This window comes from Cuculus canorus, chromosome 2, assembly GCF_017976375.1.
Source record: "Cuculus canorus isolate bCucCan1 chromosome 2, bCucCan1.pri, whole genome shotgun sequence".
In the NCBI taxonomy this organism is placed as follows: Eukaryota; Metazoa; Chordata; class Aves; order Cuculiformes; family Cuculidae; genus Cuculus; species Cuculus canorus.
The window spans coordinates 22,121,262-22,139,876 of record NC_071402.1 but is presented as its reverse complement, the minus strand read 5'-3'; the positions used below and the strand labels follow the sequence as shown (position 1 = coordinate 22,139,876).

At 36.6% G+C, this 18,615-nt stretch overlaps 1 protein-coding gene across 44 annotated transcripts in view; it reads left to right on the top strand.

Moving 5' to 3' along the window:
• Positions 1-18,615, top strand: part of RIMS2 (regulating synaptic membrane exocytosis 2) — a 457,943-nt gene that overhangs the window by 98,466 nt on the left and 340,862 nt on the right. For all 44 annotated transcript variants that reach the window (XM_054058036.1, XM_054058006.1, XM_054057998.1 and 41 more), the window contains one exon: positions 14,182-14,492. In XM_054058036.1, coding sequence (XP_053914011.1) covers positions 14,182-14,492 — 311 coding nt within the window. The remainder of the gene's footprint in view (positions 1-14,181; positions 14,493-18,615) is intronic.

Here is an 18,615-nt window from a genome sequence, read left to right as displayed (position 1 = left end):
CTGATAGTATATTTGAGAAAGTTCAGGAAACTACTTTGAACACATGAGAAGAAACTATGCAGCGTTCTTATTGTTTAGATGTTTCTTTTGTAAAAGTTGAAAGTGTACATACGGTTTGCTTTTGGGATTCAGGGCAGGTGTGCATTTATTAAAGTAAGGTTAGCTATTTGTGAGATACTCTCTCGAAAACAGTGTTAACCAACAAACATTTTTTAAGGCAACATGTAATTTGGAACCAGAGAATGGAACCAGAGTTTCCATTGTTCCTTAGTATTAGTTGAATCGAAGTCATAGCAGCATACAGCAAGCTCTAAATTGTATTACAGCTGTGTCATTGACACATTTTTTTAGATTAGATATTGAAAAGAGTATCATCTCCTTTTTCTTTGTGTTGCATCAAATCTTTTGTGTAGTCTTGGTGGCTTTATTGCTTTCACACTTTAATATTGATCTGATTTTTTTTTTTTTTTCTGAAAGAGTACTTTCCTTTCCTCATTGGAAAATCTGAGATGCGTGGAATCAGCCTTCCAGAGATTTCTCTCTTTGTGGCAGTGTAATTGAAGCTGGAACAATTTTTTCTTTAGTTGTAGTGTGGGGAGCCCTCAGTCTTTTGGAATTTCTTTGTTAGAATTTACCATCTAAAAAAAATCTTTTGAAATTATCAGTGTATATAAGTGTATTTTGAAGAACAGGCAAGAATTTTGTTTCTAGAATCCATGATAGTAAGCTGATCTTCATAAGTTCAGTTATTGTTATCCATTACATAAAACCAGGAGGCAGTTTACTAGCATAGTCATCATCTGTCACCCACTTAGATTTAGAGATACTACTATAACTAGTATACTAATTGTAAAAAAAACAAAGAAGAAAACCAACCCAAAGACTACACAAAACTTTGTCAGTGCTTCTATAACATTTAAATTACTATTTCAAACATTCAATTTCATGGTGCTGGCAGATGCAGGAAAAAGGAGAAAGAGCTTTCAAATTAAGGAATAAATTTTAAATTCTCTAAGCACGTTTTTAGTTAATTACAGAAAAATGAAACACTTTATTGGTTCTAATTTGGATCTTGAAGTTCCTGCTGCTGAAAGCTCTGATAGTATGATCTGTAAACCAGAAATATAAGGATTTTTCTTTTTCCTTTTTTTGGTTCACTTTAATATATTTAAATGAGTCTTTTATTTGGAACCATCTATTTTAAGGAGAAACTTCAGACCATTGAGGTGGAAAAATCTTAAATAAAAAAAAAAAGAGGTGAATCCAAACCAAACTGTTCTGAGAAAAAAGAGGAAAAAAAGTAGTTATAGCATCTTGATCTGTAGCTGATGTTCACTGTTGACACAGGGGATACTGCAAATTCAGAAAGATTGGAGCATTTGCACTGTGAAAATTTGTACTTAACAGTTTTGAAGAAATCCCGAAGTACCTAAACTTAATTTTGCTTGTAGAAAAGCAGACACTTAAGTATTAACAATTTCTTCAGAGGACACTGTAGTGGGGGGGAACTGTTTGAATACTTAGGTACTGTACTTAATGTATTAGATCAATACAGGGCCTTTAAGCATTTCAGACATCCAAATTTGAAATCGAAAAGAAAAATAAAATTAAATAGGAATAAATAAATAGATTTGGCTAACTTTAGGGTTTATTTACACAAATGCCAGAAGTGTTGAGGGAAGACTTCAAAGGTTTTTGTTCCAGCTTCACAAATCCTTTTACTATTGCTGAGCTACTGTTGCTCAGAACTGCATCGTTAAGGTGATACACAACTAAAGCCCACTAGAGGGAGCCAGAAATATTTTATGTTGTTGCAAAGTCAGATGCTTTCCATTTCTAATTTTTATCCAACTCTAGGAAAACATAATATGATGCTGGGTTAGATATGGCACATTCTAATCTGCATGCCATGTAGTTGTCATTGGTAGATGTTTTTTTTATGCCCTAAATCCACAAAAGCAGAGCTGTCGTTAGTGCAAGGCAATTATTTCAGGTAGGCTGTGCCACCAGTTATAAACTTACACATAACAACTGGAGAAGAAAGGGATGGCTTTATCAGAGGGAAAACTGCTGTGTTCACCTTCAATGGAGTTAAAAGAGGTTTAGGTCTGGTCCAGAATTGGGAATGAAAAAACCACAACTTCAAATTCTGGGAAGAAAAAAAAATTCATAATGAAACCATTGTGTCAGAATTTCGTCTCAACTAAAGAACCTATTTAAAAAATTTTCTTTCTGAGGCCTTGAACTTTTAACCTAGTCCATTTACATAGGCTGCATGCGGTGTCTCCACAGACCTTGACTTGCTTCACTCCATATTGTCTGTAGCATACGCTGAAAAAGTGAAGAGAGAAGTAGAAGCCACTTGGAGATGACAATATAAGCTATGCTGGTTTATCAAGGTAAATTGATAAGAGCTTCCAGCTGTGAGCTGGAATCTAATAACTGCACAGCCTACTTAAAAAGGTTTCCTAACAGACCACATAGTCTTTGTTAGGCAAACTGCATGTCCTTTTGAAGGCATAGACGTGATTTCCAGGACGTGCTTGTAGAAAGCCTTCTATTCTGATGAGAGCTTCAGATCATGATGCAAATTTTGTCAGGACTAAATTATGTTTAGGTAATAGTCTTTGTAAAGTCCACTAGTTGGTAGCTGCTAAGTGCAGTCATAGTGTAGGCTCTATTTTGAAGAGAGATTATTAGCCTGTTCAGTTATTGATATTCTTCAAGACACTTAGTCCAGACTTGTTTCCTGTTCTTACTTAATTTGCATTCTCATGAGTTTTAAAGGAATTAAGGCATAAGACTTTTCATTGTTCTGCTTTATACTGTCAGTTCACTTAAATCTAAGTGTATGTGAAGAGTTTTACAACCTTCTATCTTCCTTTCCCTGCAAGAGGGAAGAATGCAAAAGAGCAATAAGGCAGGAAGTGATCATTAAACCAGATACAATTATTTGAGTGAAATGAGAAGTAGTACCTAATTTAGGGAAGGCAGTAATTCTCTCTAATAACACTTACAAAGCCTGCTAATTTATACTAGCAGTGAAGGGGAAGCGTTCACCTTTGCACATGTGGAATTTTAGATATTTTAAAGGAAGAAATAATTATGGAAGTACAGAGACTAGTTAATATATATAGAGTAGATATACAGGCAATTAACCAGATGTGTTTCCTAACAAAGGGCATTATTTGATGCAGGAATTTAAAAAAGAAAAAAAAAAGCTTTATTTTGTTTACATAATCCCTTTGTCCTTTTGTAAAATATAGTTATTTTCATCAGGATATTGATGAGTAATATATACCTGACTGTGTTAGGTGTCACTAAGTCTGTTGCTTATTCTCCTTTTCTGTTTTGAAATTCATTAAACTGACATACACTAAAATGATTTTTTAAGATTAGATTTTCTTACTGTTCTGTCAGGTTAACTGTGACTGCATCTCATGTATGGCTGTTGTATCATGCAGTTCAGCATGGCTTTCTGCTTGGCTAACACAGCATAGCCAGTTGAGTGATGTGATTGCCCCACCCTACATCAAACTGGTGTGATCCCACCTTGAGTACTGTGCGCAGCATGAAGGACATCAGACTACATTAGAGTGTGTCCAGAGGAGGACAACCAAGATAGTGAAAGGTCTCAAGGGCAAGGACTATGAAGAGCAGTTAAGGTCACTTGGCTTGTTCAGCTTCAAGAAGATAAGGCTGAGGGCTGACCTCATTGCAGTCTACAACTTCCTCACAGGGAGTAGTGAAGAGGGAGGTGCTGATCTCCTCTGTGTGGTGACCAGTGACAGGACGTGAGGAAACGGTGTGATGCTGCATCAGGGGAGTTGGATTGGACATTAGGAAAGGGTTTTTCACTGAGGCAGTGGTCTGCCATTGGAACAGGCTTGCCAACAAGTGGTGACGGCACCAAATCTGTCAGTGTTCAAAGAGTGTCTAGATGACTCTCTTAGTCCTATGGTTTAGTTTTCAGGTAGTCCTGAGCAGAGAGTTGAACTTGATGCTACTTATGTGTGCCTTCCAACTTCATATATTCTGTGATTCTGTGGGTCTTAATTTTTGTCTGAACTTTGCAGCCTGCACTAAGCACTGTGACTACATTGTCAAGAGTCTAGGCAGCAAGTTTCTGTTAAGCTGAAGAATGTTTTTGTGGGATTCAGTACAGCAGCAACTGCATGATAAGCATCTCAAATTTTCTATTACCATTCTGTTACATTTCACTACAGTAGTATATTTCATTTTTCTCAGACAATTTCAGTAATGATGGATGACACAGATGATTTAAGTGGTGTAGTTATGTTAACTTCAATTTAATGACATCTTCATACAGACTCCAGGCTTGTTGTGGTCCTGACACATTTTGTCCATTTTCAGCCTCTTGTAGATGTTCATATAGTGTCTTGCAGTTGTAAATAACTTGTGACTGCCATTCATCTTCGGACAGTTTGCAAGCGTTAACTAATGAATATGCTCAACACCTCTGTGCTGTAGAACGTTTGTTATTTTTAATAGCTAGCTCTTGAATGAAGCTGTGACTTTAGAACTTCAAACACAAAGCAACATAAATAACATCTAATTGAGACTTTCAGGCAACAAAAGTCTCAAAATCAAATCAGTGTAACTTATTTAAATATTCTTACCAGTGCCTTTGAGGGTAAAATTCTTTCTGAAATGAGACAACTTTGAACTGTCACTTGTATTTCTGTTTTATGCTAAATATGGTAGAACACAGTACTTACTTTGCCTGAGTTTAATTATTATAAAAATATTTAAGAAAATAAGAAAATGTTATAATAATATTTTCTTAAATAAAACTTAATATTTTCAGACTTCCAGGATTTGTGTTATAAACTTAGTGTCAATCACTTTGCTATAATTTTATGGAAAACTAGGAATTCTAATGTCTATTTGTATTACTTTACTCCAGCCATAACTGCCTATTTGCATTTTGATACCAAAAATTTAACTGCATTTCCTCCATCACAAATTTTTAATCCACCAGCAAATTTGCTCTAACAATAGTCTCTGCAGAGATAATTATTTCTGAGGAATTAAGGGAACAAATAGGCAAAACCAGTTTGGCTGAGGAATTCCAGAAACTGTGTGCAGAGATGACTAAGGATTAGAGTGCAACAATTAACTGTAATTTATTCGTAGAAGATTAAATTATACAAGACCCCCCTAGAAATTACTGGTTAATCTGAAATAAGAAGGATTAATTGAATGATGATATAGAAGGGAAGGATACAGGCAACTTCCTAGTTGAGTTCCTGAAGCATTACTGTTGGGGAAAATCTTTAATATTTTCACTATTGGCGTTGGCATAAAGAACAAGAATGCTGCAATGAAATACGTTGATGACACAAAGTTGGATTCTTTTCAGTACAGAGAAGCAACGAGACACCATATAACAAAACAACCAATGACCTTATGAACTCCAGTAGCAAAAATGAGTGAGATTAAATAGCGCTAAGTGTAAAATTGGGAATTTAAGGATTAATAGGAATTTCTACTCTCAACTACAGGCCAGGAACTCCTGTATAGCACAGTCCTGCTCAACAACCCTGAATTCTCCTTTCCATAGCAGGGTAGCTGAGTCCAAGCTACCTATTAGGAGCAGTTCTTGCTTCATGCTCTTCTCCTACACAGTGTGCTGGCTTTGTCTGGGAGATGCTGGTTAGCAAAGGTCTAACTGTGCCAGGAAGCATAAGGATTAGGAGGCAGGCATCAGCTGGCACCTGGCCGCACCTGGCCCTGTGACATGGTTATGTCTTGCTAGTATAGGTGTAGCTTGAAAGAGCAAAATCTATTTGGTCCAGAGAAGTGAAAACAGAGATGGTACATAATTGGTCTCTGTAAAAACATTGGGCAGCAAACACTAAGTAGAGAAGGGAGCTGTTTAAACTAATTAGCAACACTGGTACAAGAATAAATAGCAATGAATTAGCTTGGAATAATGGAGCACTGGAAATGGAAAGGCATTCTTTCCATCATAGCTGTAGGACTTGGAAAAATATTTTGAAAGATTTTGGCCTCATTATATATAGCTAGTTAATTTTAAGATGGAACTTTATTAAATTATAAAGTTGTTAAAAAAATTCTGCTGACTGAAACAGCAGACAACTGGAATTAGTACATGAGGTCTCTTTCTATCCAATATTCTTACTCGGTGAGCTTAAACTTGCTGAGAAAAATGACAGCAAATGTACGCTTGGTTCTCTTTCTTTCTTAAGATTCTATTCACTTACGGCAGGTTTGTTTCGTGCAAAACCCCACCACAGTTATTTAATGAGCCCTCACAGCCCTGTGGATTACTGTGTAGGTGTACAAACTTTGTTTTGGAAGCACAACAACTCTATTTGCTGGGACATAATGGTCACCAGTCCAGATAACATCTGGTTTCACATCAACAGTTTCCTCACTAGAGGTCTTTACACCATCAAGTTCTTCACGAAATCAAGAAAACTCACAAAGGAGTTGTGTATCCGCAGTATGGCACTGTGCAGGAATCGTGCACTGTTTCCATTCGTGTTGATCAGAAACACTTTGGACTGCACAGTGTTGAGTTGTGCCAGGCTGTAATGAAAAAAGCAAATTACAAATCTTGAAGAATATATTTTATATGTGAACTGCTTCTCTTTATACAGTATGCCTTAGGAAGAATGTGCTCTGGCCTATATTAACACACCTGGATCAGTTGTCCAACTAATAGTCCTAGTCTTGCTATGCATGTGGAGACCTTTGCCACATTTTTTGAACATAATTTTTCTGTTTTCCTAGTCTAATGTCTTATTCACTGATTGTACTCTATTTTGAAAAATATAGTATGAACAAAATAGCTAGTATAAGCCTTAAGGATAATAAAAAAATTGATACAAGAGAGATGCTCTGTCCCATTGGGATGATAACTACACTGTTAGTACGAAAGAGTGAGCGTGCCTTTTAAAAATTGTGGTCACTTATGACATTTTCCTCTTATGCTTAAAAGATAAAACCATGTAACTATGCGGTATATCAAATGCATGCACAAGGAGAGATATACTTATTTTATGCTCACTTGATTCGTTATGATTATCATATATGAAGATATATTTTATTTTCTTATATAAGATATCCATTCGCCACAAACTCAAGAGCAAATGTGTAAGATAGTCACACTCTCAGTATACAGAACTGCAAATGCACCTATTCTTTAAAATACATGCAAAGATGTTAGTCTCATACTAGTATTGTGAACTTTGGCACTATTATTAACAGTTATTGGAATCCTTGTTGTATTTAATACGTTATTGAGGGTTGCATGGAATTGAAAGTCAATGCCATAGTACAGACTAGTGGCATAGCAAAATATTTTAAAAAATGGGCAGTCTTTACCAGCTCTTACTACAGTCACAAATTCAGAGATTTTCTTTGCTCCTGTAATATGCTTCATTAGGTAAATGCATTAATTTCACAGAAGGAAATAATGTGACACAAAGTCACAGAGTTGAATGGAAAAATACTATGATATAACCTGTTTGCTATAGTGCAGTATCAGAAGCTACAATGCGATGTCAATGATGTTATTAACGTCTTTTGAGAGGACATGAAATCTTGCAGATTAATTTTGCATTGAAAGAGAAGCAGTAAAATTGATTGATGTCAAATAAGAAACTAAACCACCTTTAAGGAATATTTCACAATACTGTAACCACTGAAAGGAGTTTTTGTTCTTGATTACAATATCCAGAGTAGTCCTGTTGACCTTAAAACAGTTATTTGGATTCATTTTTATGTAGTAAAATAGTTACCAAAATGCAGATGCAAAGGATCATAGAATCACTCAGTTTGGAATGAACTTGTGATTTATGTAGTCAAAAAAGTGCTTGGAAAGGAAACAGCAGGAAAGGAAAAATGAGATTTCTTTGGAAAAAAAGGTGGAAATTGATGATGGGCAGGCCATCTTTACACAATAATGAGTTGTAGGTACAGTCAGAACAGTAGAATGAATTGGAAAAAAAATCTGCCTTGTCAAATATACACCCAGACTCTGCTATTTATAATGTATGAGCATAAAGTAGGTATGATTTTTTACATTCACTCTAAAATAATGAATTTGTGTCTTTAAAATAGTTCTTAGTGACCACAGAAGGTGAATTGGTAATCTGGACCTGAACCTTGAGAATGATGTCTCCATAGATGAGCAGTAAATCCTCCAGCTGTTGTAAAAGCCTCTGTGCTTTCCAGAAATGTGAATATTGGCTATTGAAAGGACATGCTTCCTGTAATTCTTAAGCAGTTGTAGGCAGTTACTTCCATTAAAAAGGAATATAAACATTTTAAAGGAAGCACCTCATAGAAAGGAATACAAATTTTCACTCACTAATAATGGGAAGTAGTGCTTTTAGCTATAAGAGACAATAGAGATTTCAGATGGTGGGGAGAAAGTCAATTACTGTTTTTTAGAGCAAATGAACCATCTATTTTTGGTGGTGTGTAGAACAAAGTAGATAGGATTTTATAATTTAGTTAACTTCAAGAAGTCTTCTATTCTAGTTAAAAAAGCTTTGAATTCTAAATAATATGCAAAGTACTGAAAGGTTTTACTTCTGTCAGGGATAATTATAGTGCTGTTGCTATTTTACTAGAAAACTTTGTGGGATTTTAATGTATTCAGAAACAGACCAAAAAAACAGTGAAGCAGTTCAATCTAATTTTCTGGGGAGACAATGTTCAAAATGACCCTTTCAGTCCCAGGACCGGGAGACCCACTGATTAAACTTAGTTCTTTGGAAGCCCTGTTATATTTCAGATAGGCAAAATGAGGAAAAATCAGCAGAAACTAGAGGTAAGGAAGATACCATTGGGTCCTACTTATACTAGGGCCTTATTAGCCAAAGATGAATACATCTGCTATATAATTATAACTTCTGTGACTGTACAGGGGAAGCTGATTCGTTACTGAGTGTCAAAGCTGATTTGGCCGTGTCTATTCCAAGTCAACACAGTGAGTAATGGAGAGATAAAGTACTTCTTCCTTGAAAAAACTTCCTTGATACAGGGTGGCTTCAAACATTGCACTGCTCTGTGATGTAATGAAGTTGTTTTGCATCTGTGCCAGACTAAAAAAAAAAAGGAAAAAAAAAAAGGACTAACTTTTGTATGTTAGTAAATGTGATTTGTTACCTTGGTACTAGAACCAAGCAAAGAGTTTTCCTAGGCTTTCACTTTTCTCCCCTTTCCTTTCAATGCTATATTCTTGTTACTTTGTAAAATATTTAAGGAATTGCATCTTAAATAAAACATGACAAACCCAACAATGTATATTTAAGTAAAGTAACACTTTCTGAAGAGCTCTAGCAGCGAGCAAAACTATTAAAGTAATGCTAATAAATAATGTGCTTCTGCTAAGGAGGTAAACTGTAAAAGATTGTAAAACTGTAATAATAAACCGTACTGTCCTATGTATGGATGCCTTCCAGTATGATTTTGCACCTCTGCACACTTCTGATTCAAAGTAGTGTTCTGAAGGCTGATGAGGATTTGGTGTAATCATTTCTTAGATTGCAGTGGCTCAGCTCTCAGACTCTGACTGATACATAGTCAAATATACTGTGTGTTTTAATATAATCTTAAACAAAGTAAGATTTCCGTATTGTTCTTAGAAGGTAGTGTTAGTCCATCTATAATTTTACTTAGGAGAACAGTAAATGGTATGTTGTCAGGTAGCTGTCTTTTCACACAAGGTATCTGAAAATATCAAAATGATTGTCATACTATATCATGTTCCTAAATTTTTATTGGCTTTGCTTTAAAATGTCTGCAGATGTAATTTCTTTAAGAATATATTTTCCATTTTGTTGACTTTAAAGCAATGTGTGCAAAGTGTTTTAAAGAATTTAATCTAATAGACAAATTCTTGATTTTTTATTTAGGACAATACAAAGGGATGACTTTTTTGTGCATTAATTATGTCTGATGTGTATATGAAAAATGACTGTGTGGATATTGCAGATTTTGCAGAATTTGGTTTTGTGTGCTTATGTAATAAAAAATGCTAATACGTGATGAAAGCTTTTGAGCAATGTTAGAAGAAGTTAGAGCACATTATAAAATAATCTTGTAAAAATAGGTGAAGAAATCCCAAATTAGTTAGAACCTGGTTGTTCCGTGTATGGAATTAATCTTTGTGAATGGAAAGCATATGGGAGGTTTGAGGTAAATCTCTATTATCCAAATTCCCAAATTCAGAATCCTTCTTTTCAGTGTTGCATAAAAAAGTAAATTTGTCTTTAAAAACCCCAAATTAAATTGAGAATGAATATGAAAATGTTAGGCTAGATATATTTAACCTATTTATCTGACTTGACAAGAGAAATTTACTTGCAAAGAAGTTCAGCAATTCTTATTATAGGCACTAGATGGCGTTTCAGCCTTTGGTACTGAACTGCACATCTCGATACAGTACCACTAGCTCTGTAGATTCTAGTTCTAAACTAGTACTTAAATAATAATTAGAGATGTTGGAGAACAGATTTTCGTCCTATTTTTCCTTTTCAGATTGGCAGTGTTCCCATGCTGAGAAGAGCTGACACCCACAAACTGAAACACAATTCTTGTTCTTGTACAAAATGTTTTCATGACTGTTGAACAATTCAAAGTGGTGGTTTGAAGAGTCGAAAATAGGTGTAGAAGGGAGCGTGCCTGTCTTAGAATGCAGGTTTCTAATGTGGGGAATTAGTCCTTTTATAATTACTGTTTTAGAAGGGAAGCCTGTGGTGATTCTTTGCAGATATGTCAAACTGCATGTATTAAGCCTCCAGCCCACTTGTGTAGTTGCTCTGTCCCCTTTGCTGTGCTGCTGTCACATTTACATGAAATGCTCTGTCCTGGTGTGGACTTGGCAGGGACAGAGCTGCTCTGCGTGTGTGCGAGCTGCCGAGCGTTCTGTTGTCGGCCCCTGGGGGCAGGAGGAGAAATCCTGTCCAGGAATATGCCACCTTCCCATCTGTGCTTCTATGACACTATCTTAGACGTGTGTCTGTCGTTTAATTTAGAGATCTGTGCTGTAAATTACCAGTGTTTTTTAAGAGTAAGAGCAGGAATGCTTCTCCATGATAAGACAGAGTAGTCAGTTTAGCCCTGTGCTGATCAAGGGCTTCAGTTTCTTGATGCTCACTGAAAGCACATAAATTTCTATGTTTGCGTGACAGTTGCTGTTCTGCTCATTGTGTGTGATTATTTGAAGCTAAAATTATAATTGCTTGAGTCAACACTATAGAAGCCTGCATGTTGAAAGTACATAAGGCTTTATCAGAACTGTTGGCTATAAATATTTTGAAAGACTTTTAGAAAGGCAGAAAAAAAATCCACAGAATAAAGATATGCATTTTTCATGCTGTGTGTTCAAATTTTTTCAACATGAAATACTTAAATTTTTCTTATTTTTTTATATTTGCTTCATCTCATGAGATGATTTCAGTTTAAGTGCTCATACTGTTTCCTGCAGGTGCAGCACAATTACTTTGGTAGTCTGTAAGAAACATTGCGCAAAGGAAACAGATGGAACCAGTTTGACTTCTGTAGGGCCTGGGAGATAATATGATGTCTTCCTTAAAGTGTCACTAACAGTCATTGAAAAACAGCTACCAAGCTGTAGAGACGGAAATAAAATAGCAGATGATGATACCATAGATAGCGACAACAAAGCATCTTTAATCAGGGACTGGGTTTGATAGAACTTTAATTATAAAATGTTTGCTTATTTCATATGGGTCTCATGGCACTGACAATTGAACTGCTCTGTTGTGTTCTGCCTAATCACCTACCTAGTTTTGCAGAAACTGAGATTTGTGTTGAAACAGATCACTACATTTTTTTGTGTCATGGAGAGGAGGTTAGACCAGGAGCAGTCTTGCTGATTCTACTTTTAGATGAGTAGATATTAGATCACATTAATTCAGAAGGACCTCTCATTCTGTTGGGTAGAACAGAATAATACTGGTTATCCTGGACTGCATTGTCCTGGGACAAAATGTGGTTGTCAGCCAAGGACATAGTTGCTCATGTGTTTAGACTGCGATATCTAGTTTTTGTGATATTTTAACATCCACTAACAGAAGGAAAAATAGCACACAGAAACTTTAGGGGACCTTATCTTGTAGTCCTTCAAATTGTTATATATTTGTACACTTAAACAATTGTCTCAGATCTAATCCTTTCGTTGTGCTGACACATATGTGGAAAGTTGAGAACTTCTTTCATCTATGTACAAACCAAGCAGAAATATTAAAAGCTTTTAATTGCTATTGATTAAAGAGGACAAAAATACCACTGTCTGTGGTGCTGAAATTTGAGTTTGGAGCTTTAGTGTACTTTCTAACTTAATTAAAAGGTAAAACAGACCTGTTCTTAAATTTGTATTTGAATGACAGCCAGTGCTGAAGCATACACAGTATTGACCTTTGTCCTCAGGACAATGAACCTATTTCATACAGCAAGCTGCTACTTAGAGGGTCTCTGTTTTTTACCCTTAGTGCCTTGATAGTTTATTCTGTCTTGTTGAAAGAAGCAGACGTGAGTTCCCATGATGCACATGAGTTCATCAGTTCTACAGATGGAGTATCAACACTATCAAGACTTCAGAAGGAAGTTTACCAGGATGGAGCATGTTACCACCATTAAATGGACAAGTGGTACCTGCTTGAGCCTACAAGTTTGTGAAGGAGGCAATGAGTTTGAGAATGAACCTTGCATCCAAGTAGCTTCTATATGAAGCTTTCAGAGAAACATTTTTGGCGAGACTTGTCTAGACAGCATGGACCAAATTTTCTATTAGAAGCTGCCTGGAGAACAGAAGTAAGATACAGATTGCAGCTTCTGAAACCTTTTCTGGTGGACTGAGCTAGAATTATTGTGGAGGTAGAAACTACTTTCTCCCTGTGATTTAACAGTTGAGCTAGCTGCATTAAAAGAATAATAAAGATCATTAATGTAAGCCTTTAATTGTCCTGTGCTGTAAACCGTTGAAAAAGACACAGTGTGGTGTAGGATTAGAACTGGAGGCATGTTAACTAGATTGAAGGCTGAGTGTAAACATTCAAGGAACATGTACTAAAAATGATACAATTTTGTCTGTGATCTAAGGCAAAATATATAAAGTACAGAAAAGCTGAGTTAAGGCTCAAGGATAAAGAAGATTAAGGAGTGAAGGACTAAACTTGCCATGAATTAATTCTATCTACAATAAAAATTTTAAGAAAACACAATAACCAGTTTGAATGTGCCATGTATTATTAATAACTGGTCTGTTGTATTTGATTTGTTGCATCCCAATTTATTCTCTTATAACATAAGAATTGAATGTGAAATTAACTTACAGATAACTGACATTGGCAATTTCCTGCACTGCCATGTGATTGGATACAAAAGCTTTGCAAGCAAGTACATTTTAGAATATTAAGAAGTCTCATTACTGTGTGCAGGATCTCACAACTGAGAAGCTGTAATAACTGTAATATTTTAGAAAGCATACATTGAAAGCTAAATCTTGGCTATCAAGTGGAGAGACTCATCACCTTATATATTGTTTTACTTTATTTATAAAATGGCTTTAATTTACAATAGATTGGAAAACCAGTTCACTTCTTGAAGTCAGTTTTTTCACGTAAATATAAGATATAGACCACCACTGAAGTAAATCAGCAGAACATTTTGGAGAATTATAAAATTACTTGTTAACAGCAGGTCAAAGTTCCTTACTCTGACTTAGTAAGAGAATGGATTAAATGTTTAACAATTTTTTTAATCTTTTCTTCTTTTCTATCATCCTATCATCATCAATCTGTAGGCTTCTTTTCCAAATCTTACATTTACTGCCATTGGAATGTCAATAAGTAGATCCTTTTCATATATGTGAATACTGTCTGTGGTTTCCCTTGTATTATAAATGATGAAGCAAAAGTAGAATAAAGTATTTTTGTGTTTGTATTTTTTTCTAAAACAATATCCTCGAAAGCTCTACAGACATATTTTATTGTGCTGAGGCTAATCTATTGTTAATAGAAAGAAATAAAGTTTAGTTTCTTAGTAGTATTCTTTCTACCTTTGGAAATGGCAACAATAGTTCGATGTATACTTGATGAAAATTTTGTATACAATGTTACAAGCTAACAGATTTTCCATTTAAATATGTCTGAACAGGTAATGTGGGTATGTAACCTGTGCCGAAAACAACAAGAAATCCTCACAAAGTCAGGAGCCTGGTTCTATAATAGTGGATCAAATGCACCACAGCAGCCTGATCAAGAAGGTATTAGAGGTCTACAGAATGAGGAAGCACCTCAAGAGAAAAAAGCAAAGCTGCAGGAGCATACACAGTACCAAGGACCATCAGGCGGCATATCTACACAAGTTTTGGACAAAAACAGACCTCAAGGGCTCACAAGACAAGACTCAGTTAAGAACGGCTCAGGAATAAAGCATCAAGTAACAGATGACACAGCATCAGACAGGTAAGAAAGTATTTAATGTTTTTTAGAAGTGATAAGTTCCCCTGCAATTAAGCTTTTTATTCTTTTTTTATCTTTTTAAGTTTTATCTTAATTTTATTCTTTAGCCTACAAAATACATACTGGGCTTTTTGAAACAAACCTGAGTAGTAGCAGCTAAGGAGTCTTTTATTGTATTCAGGTGGTCATGGGCAATGTGTGTCATTGTCCACTCATTCCTTCTTGACAAACATGGAAAATGACATTTTCAGTGTTAGAAAGCTTGTCAGTGTACTTGCAGCTGTATTGAATCACAGACGTAGTGCTGTATAGAATGCTACTGTGTTTCTTTTGTGGCCACTAAATTTACAGCAGAATTTTAGTAATCCAAAGTAGGTCTAAAAAAGGCAGGTTAATGGAAGCTAGTGGATGTTCAGAATACTAAATTAGAATATCTGGTTGTACTTCCAGTATATAGTATTGAAGATGGTGAGATCTTTGTGTGGTGACCTGAATTTTTGCATGGTTTCTCAGTTTTTTGCTGTTCATTCTTGTCATTAGTGCAAAAATTTTTTCTTTATTGATTTATCTCGGTGTTAGTTGGCATTGGTTGAAACTGTGGCTGTTTCAGTGCAAATGTTGTAGGACCAGAGGCTGGAGTGGGAACTTCTCTCCCTTTTTCTCATTGCAATTGTACCGAAAGGCACTAGAAGACTCTCAACTTCTGCAACTATATGTTACTTGAAAACAAAAGTAAAAACTGTTTTACTGAATAAATTTAATTTCTCTGTGAGACCAGAACAGAATTTTAAATACCATGAGAAGGGTAAGAAAGGAGTGAGATTGCTCACGTGTTTCCATGGAAATTATTCCTTCTTCCTCCACAGATTTCCACCTGCCTTGGAATTTGGCAGCCAGAGCAGTATAATCTGCCACCCTTCCTCTGCTGCCCAGCTATGACCTCATTACAATATTTATTCTGCAAGCTTGAAACAAGTTAGACAACTTTACTATCTTTTATGGCTAATACAGTTAAAATTGTTTTCCTTTTCCCTCACCTCTTGTATTCCAACATATTTTATTTCTTGGTTTTGGTTTTATTTGGAAACAAATTGAATGTAATTAACCTAACCTTTTTTGTTTCACTTATTCTGCCTGTTGCGCTTTGCTCTGATTTCAGCTGATGGGTTCAGTATTTAGTAGCTCTGAGTGCTCTTTAGTTATATGCATGGCCTTTGTGGAATATAGCTGGCTAGGGAGCAGGGGACAGAAACTGATTCTCTTGTGGTTCTTTTTCTTTTCCTTAATTTTGCTAAAGATTTAGAATAGTATGTAATGTGATGATAGCACCCCCCTCCCCTTTCCTTCTTGTTCTCAGCAACTGAGCTCTGAAAGTGTTTTTTATATTATATGCATGCAGAGAGTGAGGGAGAAATATACAAATAAATATATAAATCAGATATGTAATATGCATTTACCCTAAGCAGTTATATGATAAAAATTGACAGTATAAAGCAATATTTACCAACAGGAAGAATGTAGACTTTGTGTTTTAAATCAGAACCATTCTGCTGATTGTGATCACTTCTATTCAACAAATTGTTTAAATCCATAGTGGTTATTTCGGTGATTATTCCCTTCCTATTTTATTTGGATACTAATGCTAGTGTTCCCTAATTAACAGATACAAGTATGCTTAGAATATATTTATAGTATATATTACATGCTGTTGGAGGTTAGAGGATTGTCTGAATAACTTTCATCCTAATATTCCCCAAATTAACTGTTTTTCCTTTAGTGGAGATAAAGAAAAAGACTCCTCCTTGATGCCCAGTTGATGTCTGATTAGTTAAATGGGCTTTTAGAGGAATATATCAGCATCTCTCAGAGAGACTATCTCAGAATTCAAGGATGGAGGTAGGCTTTATGTTTGGACCTGTATATGCTGTGGTGCTGTTGTTATTCTCAGCAATAATACTGAGAAGGCTTACAATTTTATTACGTTAAACTACTGTTTAGAGCAGAAGATAATATCTTTATTGTGAAGTGATGCATAGAATATGGTATTGCCAGGAAATGCATGAAGCTTGAGTAAGAAGCAGGATGAGCTGGAAGCTACTGTGCTACTAGAAAGATATGATCTAGTTGCCATCACTGAAACTTGGTGGGATGAATCCCATGACTAGAGTGTATCTATCGATGGCTACAGACTGTTCAGAAGGGACTGACCCGGAAGTAGGGGTGGAGGCATTGCCCTCTATGTCAGGAAAGGAATAGAATGTGAAGAGCTATCATTGAAGATTAGCCACAAACAGGTTGAAACGTTGTGGGTCAGAATAAAAGACCGAAGAACCAATGGGAACTTTGTGGTTGATGTATACTACAGGCCACCTGATCAGTGAGAGCCTACCGATGAAGCCTTCTTCCTCCAGCTACAGAAGGCTTCACGCTTGCAAGTTCTCATCCTACTCAGGGACTTCAACCACCCTGACAAATGCTGGAAAAGTAGCACGGCAAGCTGTAGGCACTCCAGAAGACTCCTGGAGTGCATTGTAGATTATTTCTTCATCCAGCTAATAGAGACCTCCACCCGAGGGTATGAAATACTGGACCTGATGGTCACTGATACAAGTGAACTCATCAGTGACATTAGGATCGGAGGCAGCCTGGGCTGCAGTGATCACTCACTGTGGAGTTCAGGGTCCTAAGGGATATGAAACGAGTGAGGAATATAGTCAGGACCCTAAATTTCAGGAAAGCAGACTTCCAGCTCTTCAAGGAGTTACTCCATAGGACCCCCTGGGACACGATCCTCGGGGGCAAGGGAGCAGAACAGAGCTAGCAAATGTTTAAGGATGATTTCCATAAAGTGCAAGAGTGCTAAGTCCCCATATGTAGAAAATCAGGCAGGAAAGAGAAGAGACCAGCGTGGCTGAGTTGAGACCTGCTGGTCAAACTCAAGAACAAGAGCAAACTGCACTGGAAGTGCAAGCAGGGACAGGTAGCGCGGGAAGTGTATAGGGACACTGCCCAGTTGTGTAGGGATGAGGTCAGGAAGGCCAAAGCACAGCTGGAGCTGAACTTGGCAAGGGAAGTGAAAACCAACAAGAAAGGCTTCTATAGGTACATCAATCAGAAGAGGAAGGTCAAAGAGAATGTACCCACACTGATGGTTGAAAATGGTGACCTTGTATCAACAGACGAGGAGAAGGCTGAGGTATCTAACTCTTCTGCCTCAGTCTTCACTGCTCTCCTCACCCCTCCTGGATCACAGGACAACAAAATGGTGACCAGGGGTTAAACCCCGTCCCACTGTAGAGGAGGATCAGGTTTGTGACGATCTGCAGAACCTGGACATATATAGGTCTGTGGGACCTGATGAGATGCATCCCAGAGTGCTGATGGAATTGGCAGATGTGGTGGCCAAGCCACTCTCCATGATATTTGAAAAGTCATGGCAGTCAGGAGAAGTCCCTGTTGACTGAAAGAAGGGTAACATTGTACCAATTTTTAAAAAGGGTAGAAAAGATGATCCTGGGAACTACCGACCTGTCAGCTTCACCTCTGTGCCCGCGAAGATCGTGAAACAGATCCTCCTAGAAGCTATCCTAAAGCACATGGAGGACAGGGAGGTGATTAATGGCAGTGAGCATGGCTTCACCAAGGGCAAGTCCTATATCATCAACTTAATGACTTTTTATGATGGGGTAACCACAGCACTGGAACACCCTCGAGGTGTTCGAGGCCAAGTTGAATGGGGCCTTGGGCAGCCTGATCGAGTGGGTCATGTCCCTGCCCATGGCAGAGGGGTTGGATCTAGATGACCTTTAAGGTCCCTTCCAACCCTAACTATTCTGTGATTCTATATAATATAATTTGATATCATTTTAATACTAAAATTTATAAATACATATGTGTTCTGTTTATTATTATTGATGAAGTTAAAGTAACTCTTTAAGCAGTTGAAACATGCAGTTACAGTCAAACAGTTGTATATAATTCTTTATAACTGTTTCTGGTCTTCTGTTGTCTTTTCTGAATGTTTCCTGTTATGTTTTTTTTTTTTTTTTTCTTTAACATTAACTGGAAGAACCACCCAGGGGAAAAATATGCTATATGGGAGATTATCATGACACTTTTTTGAACA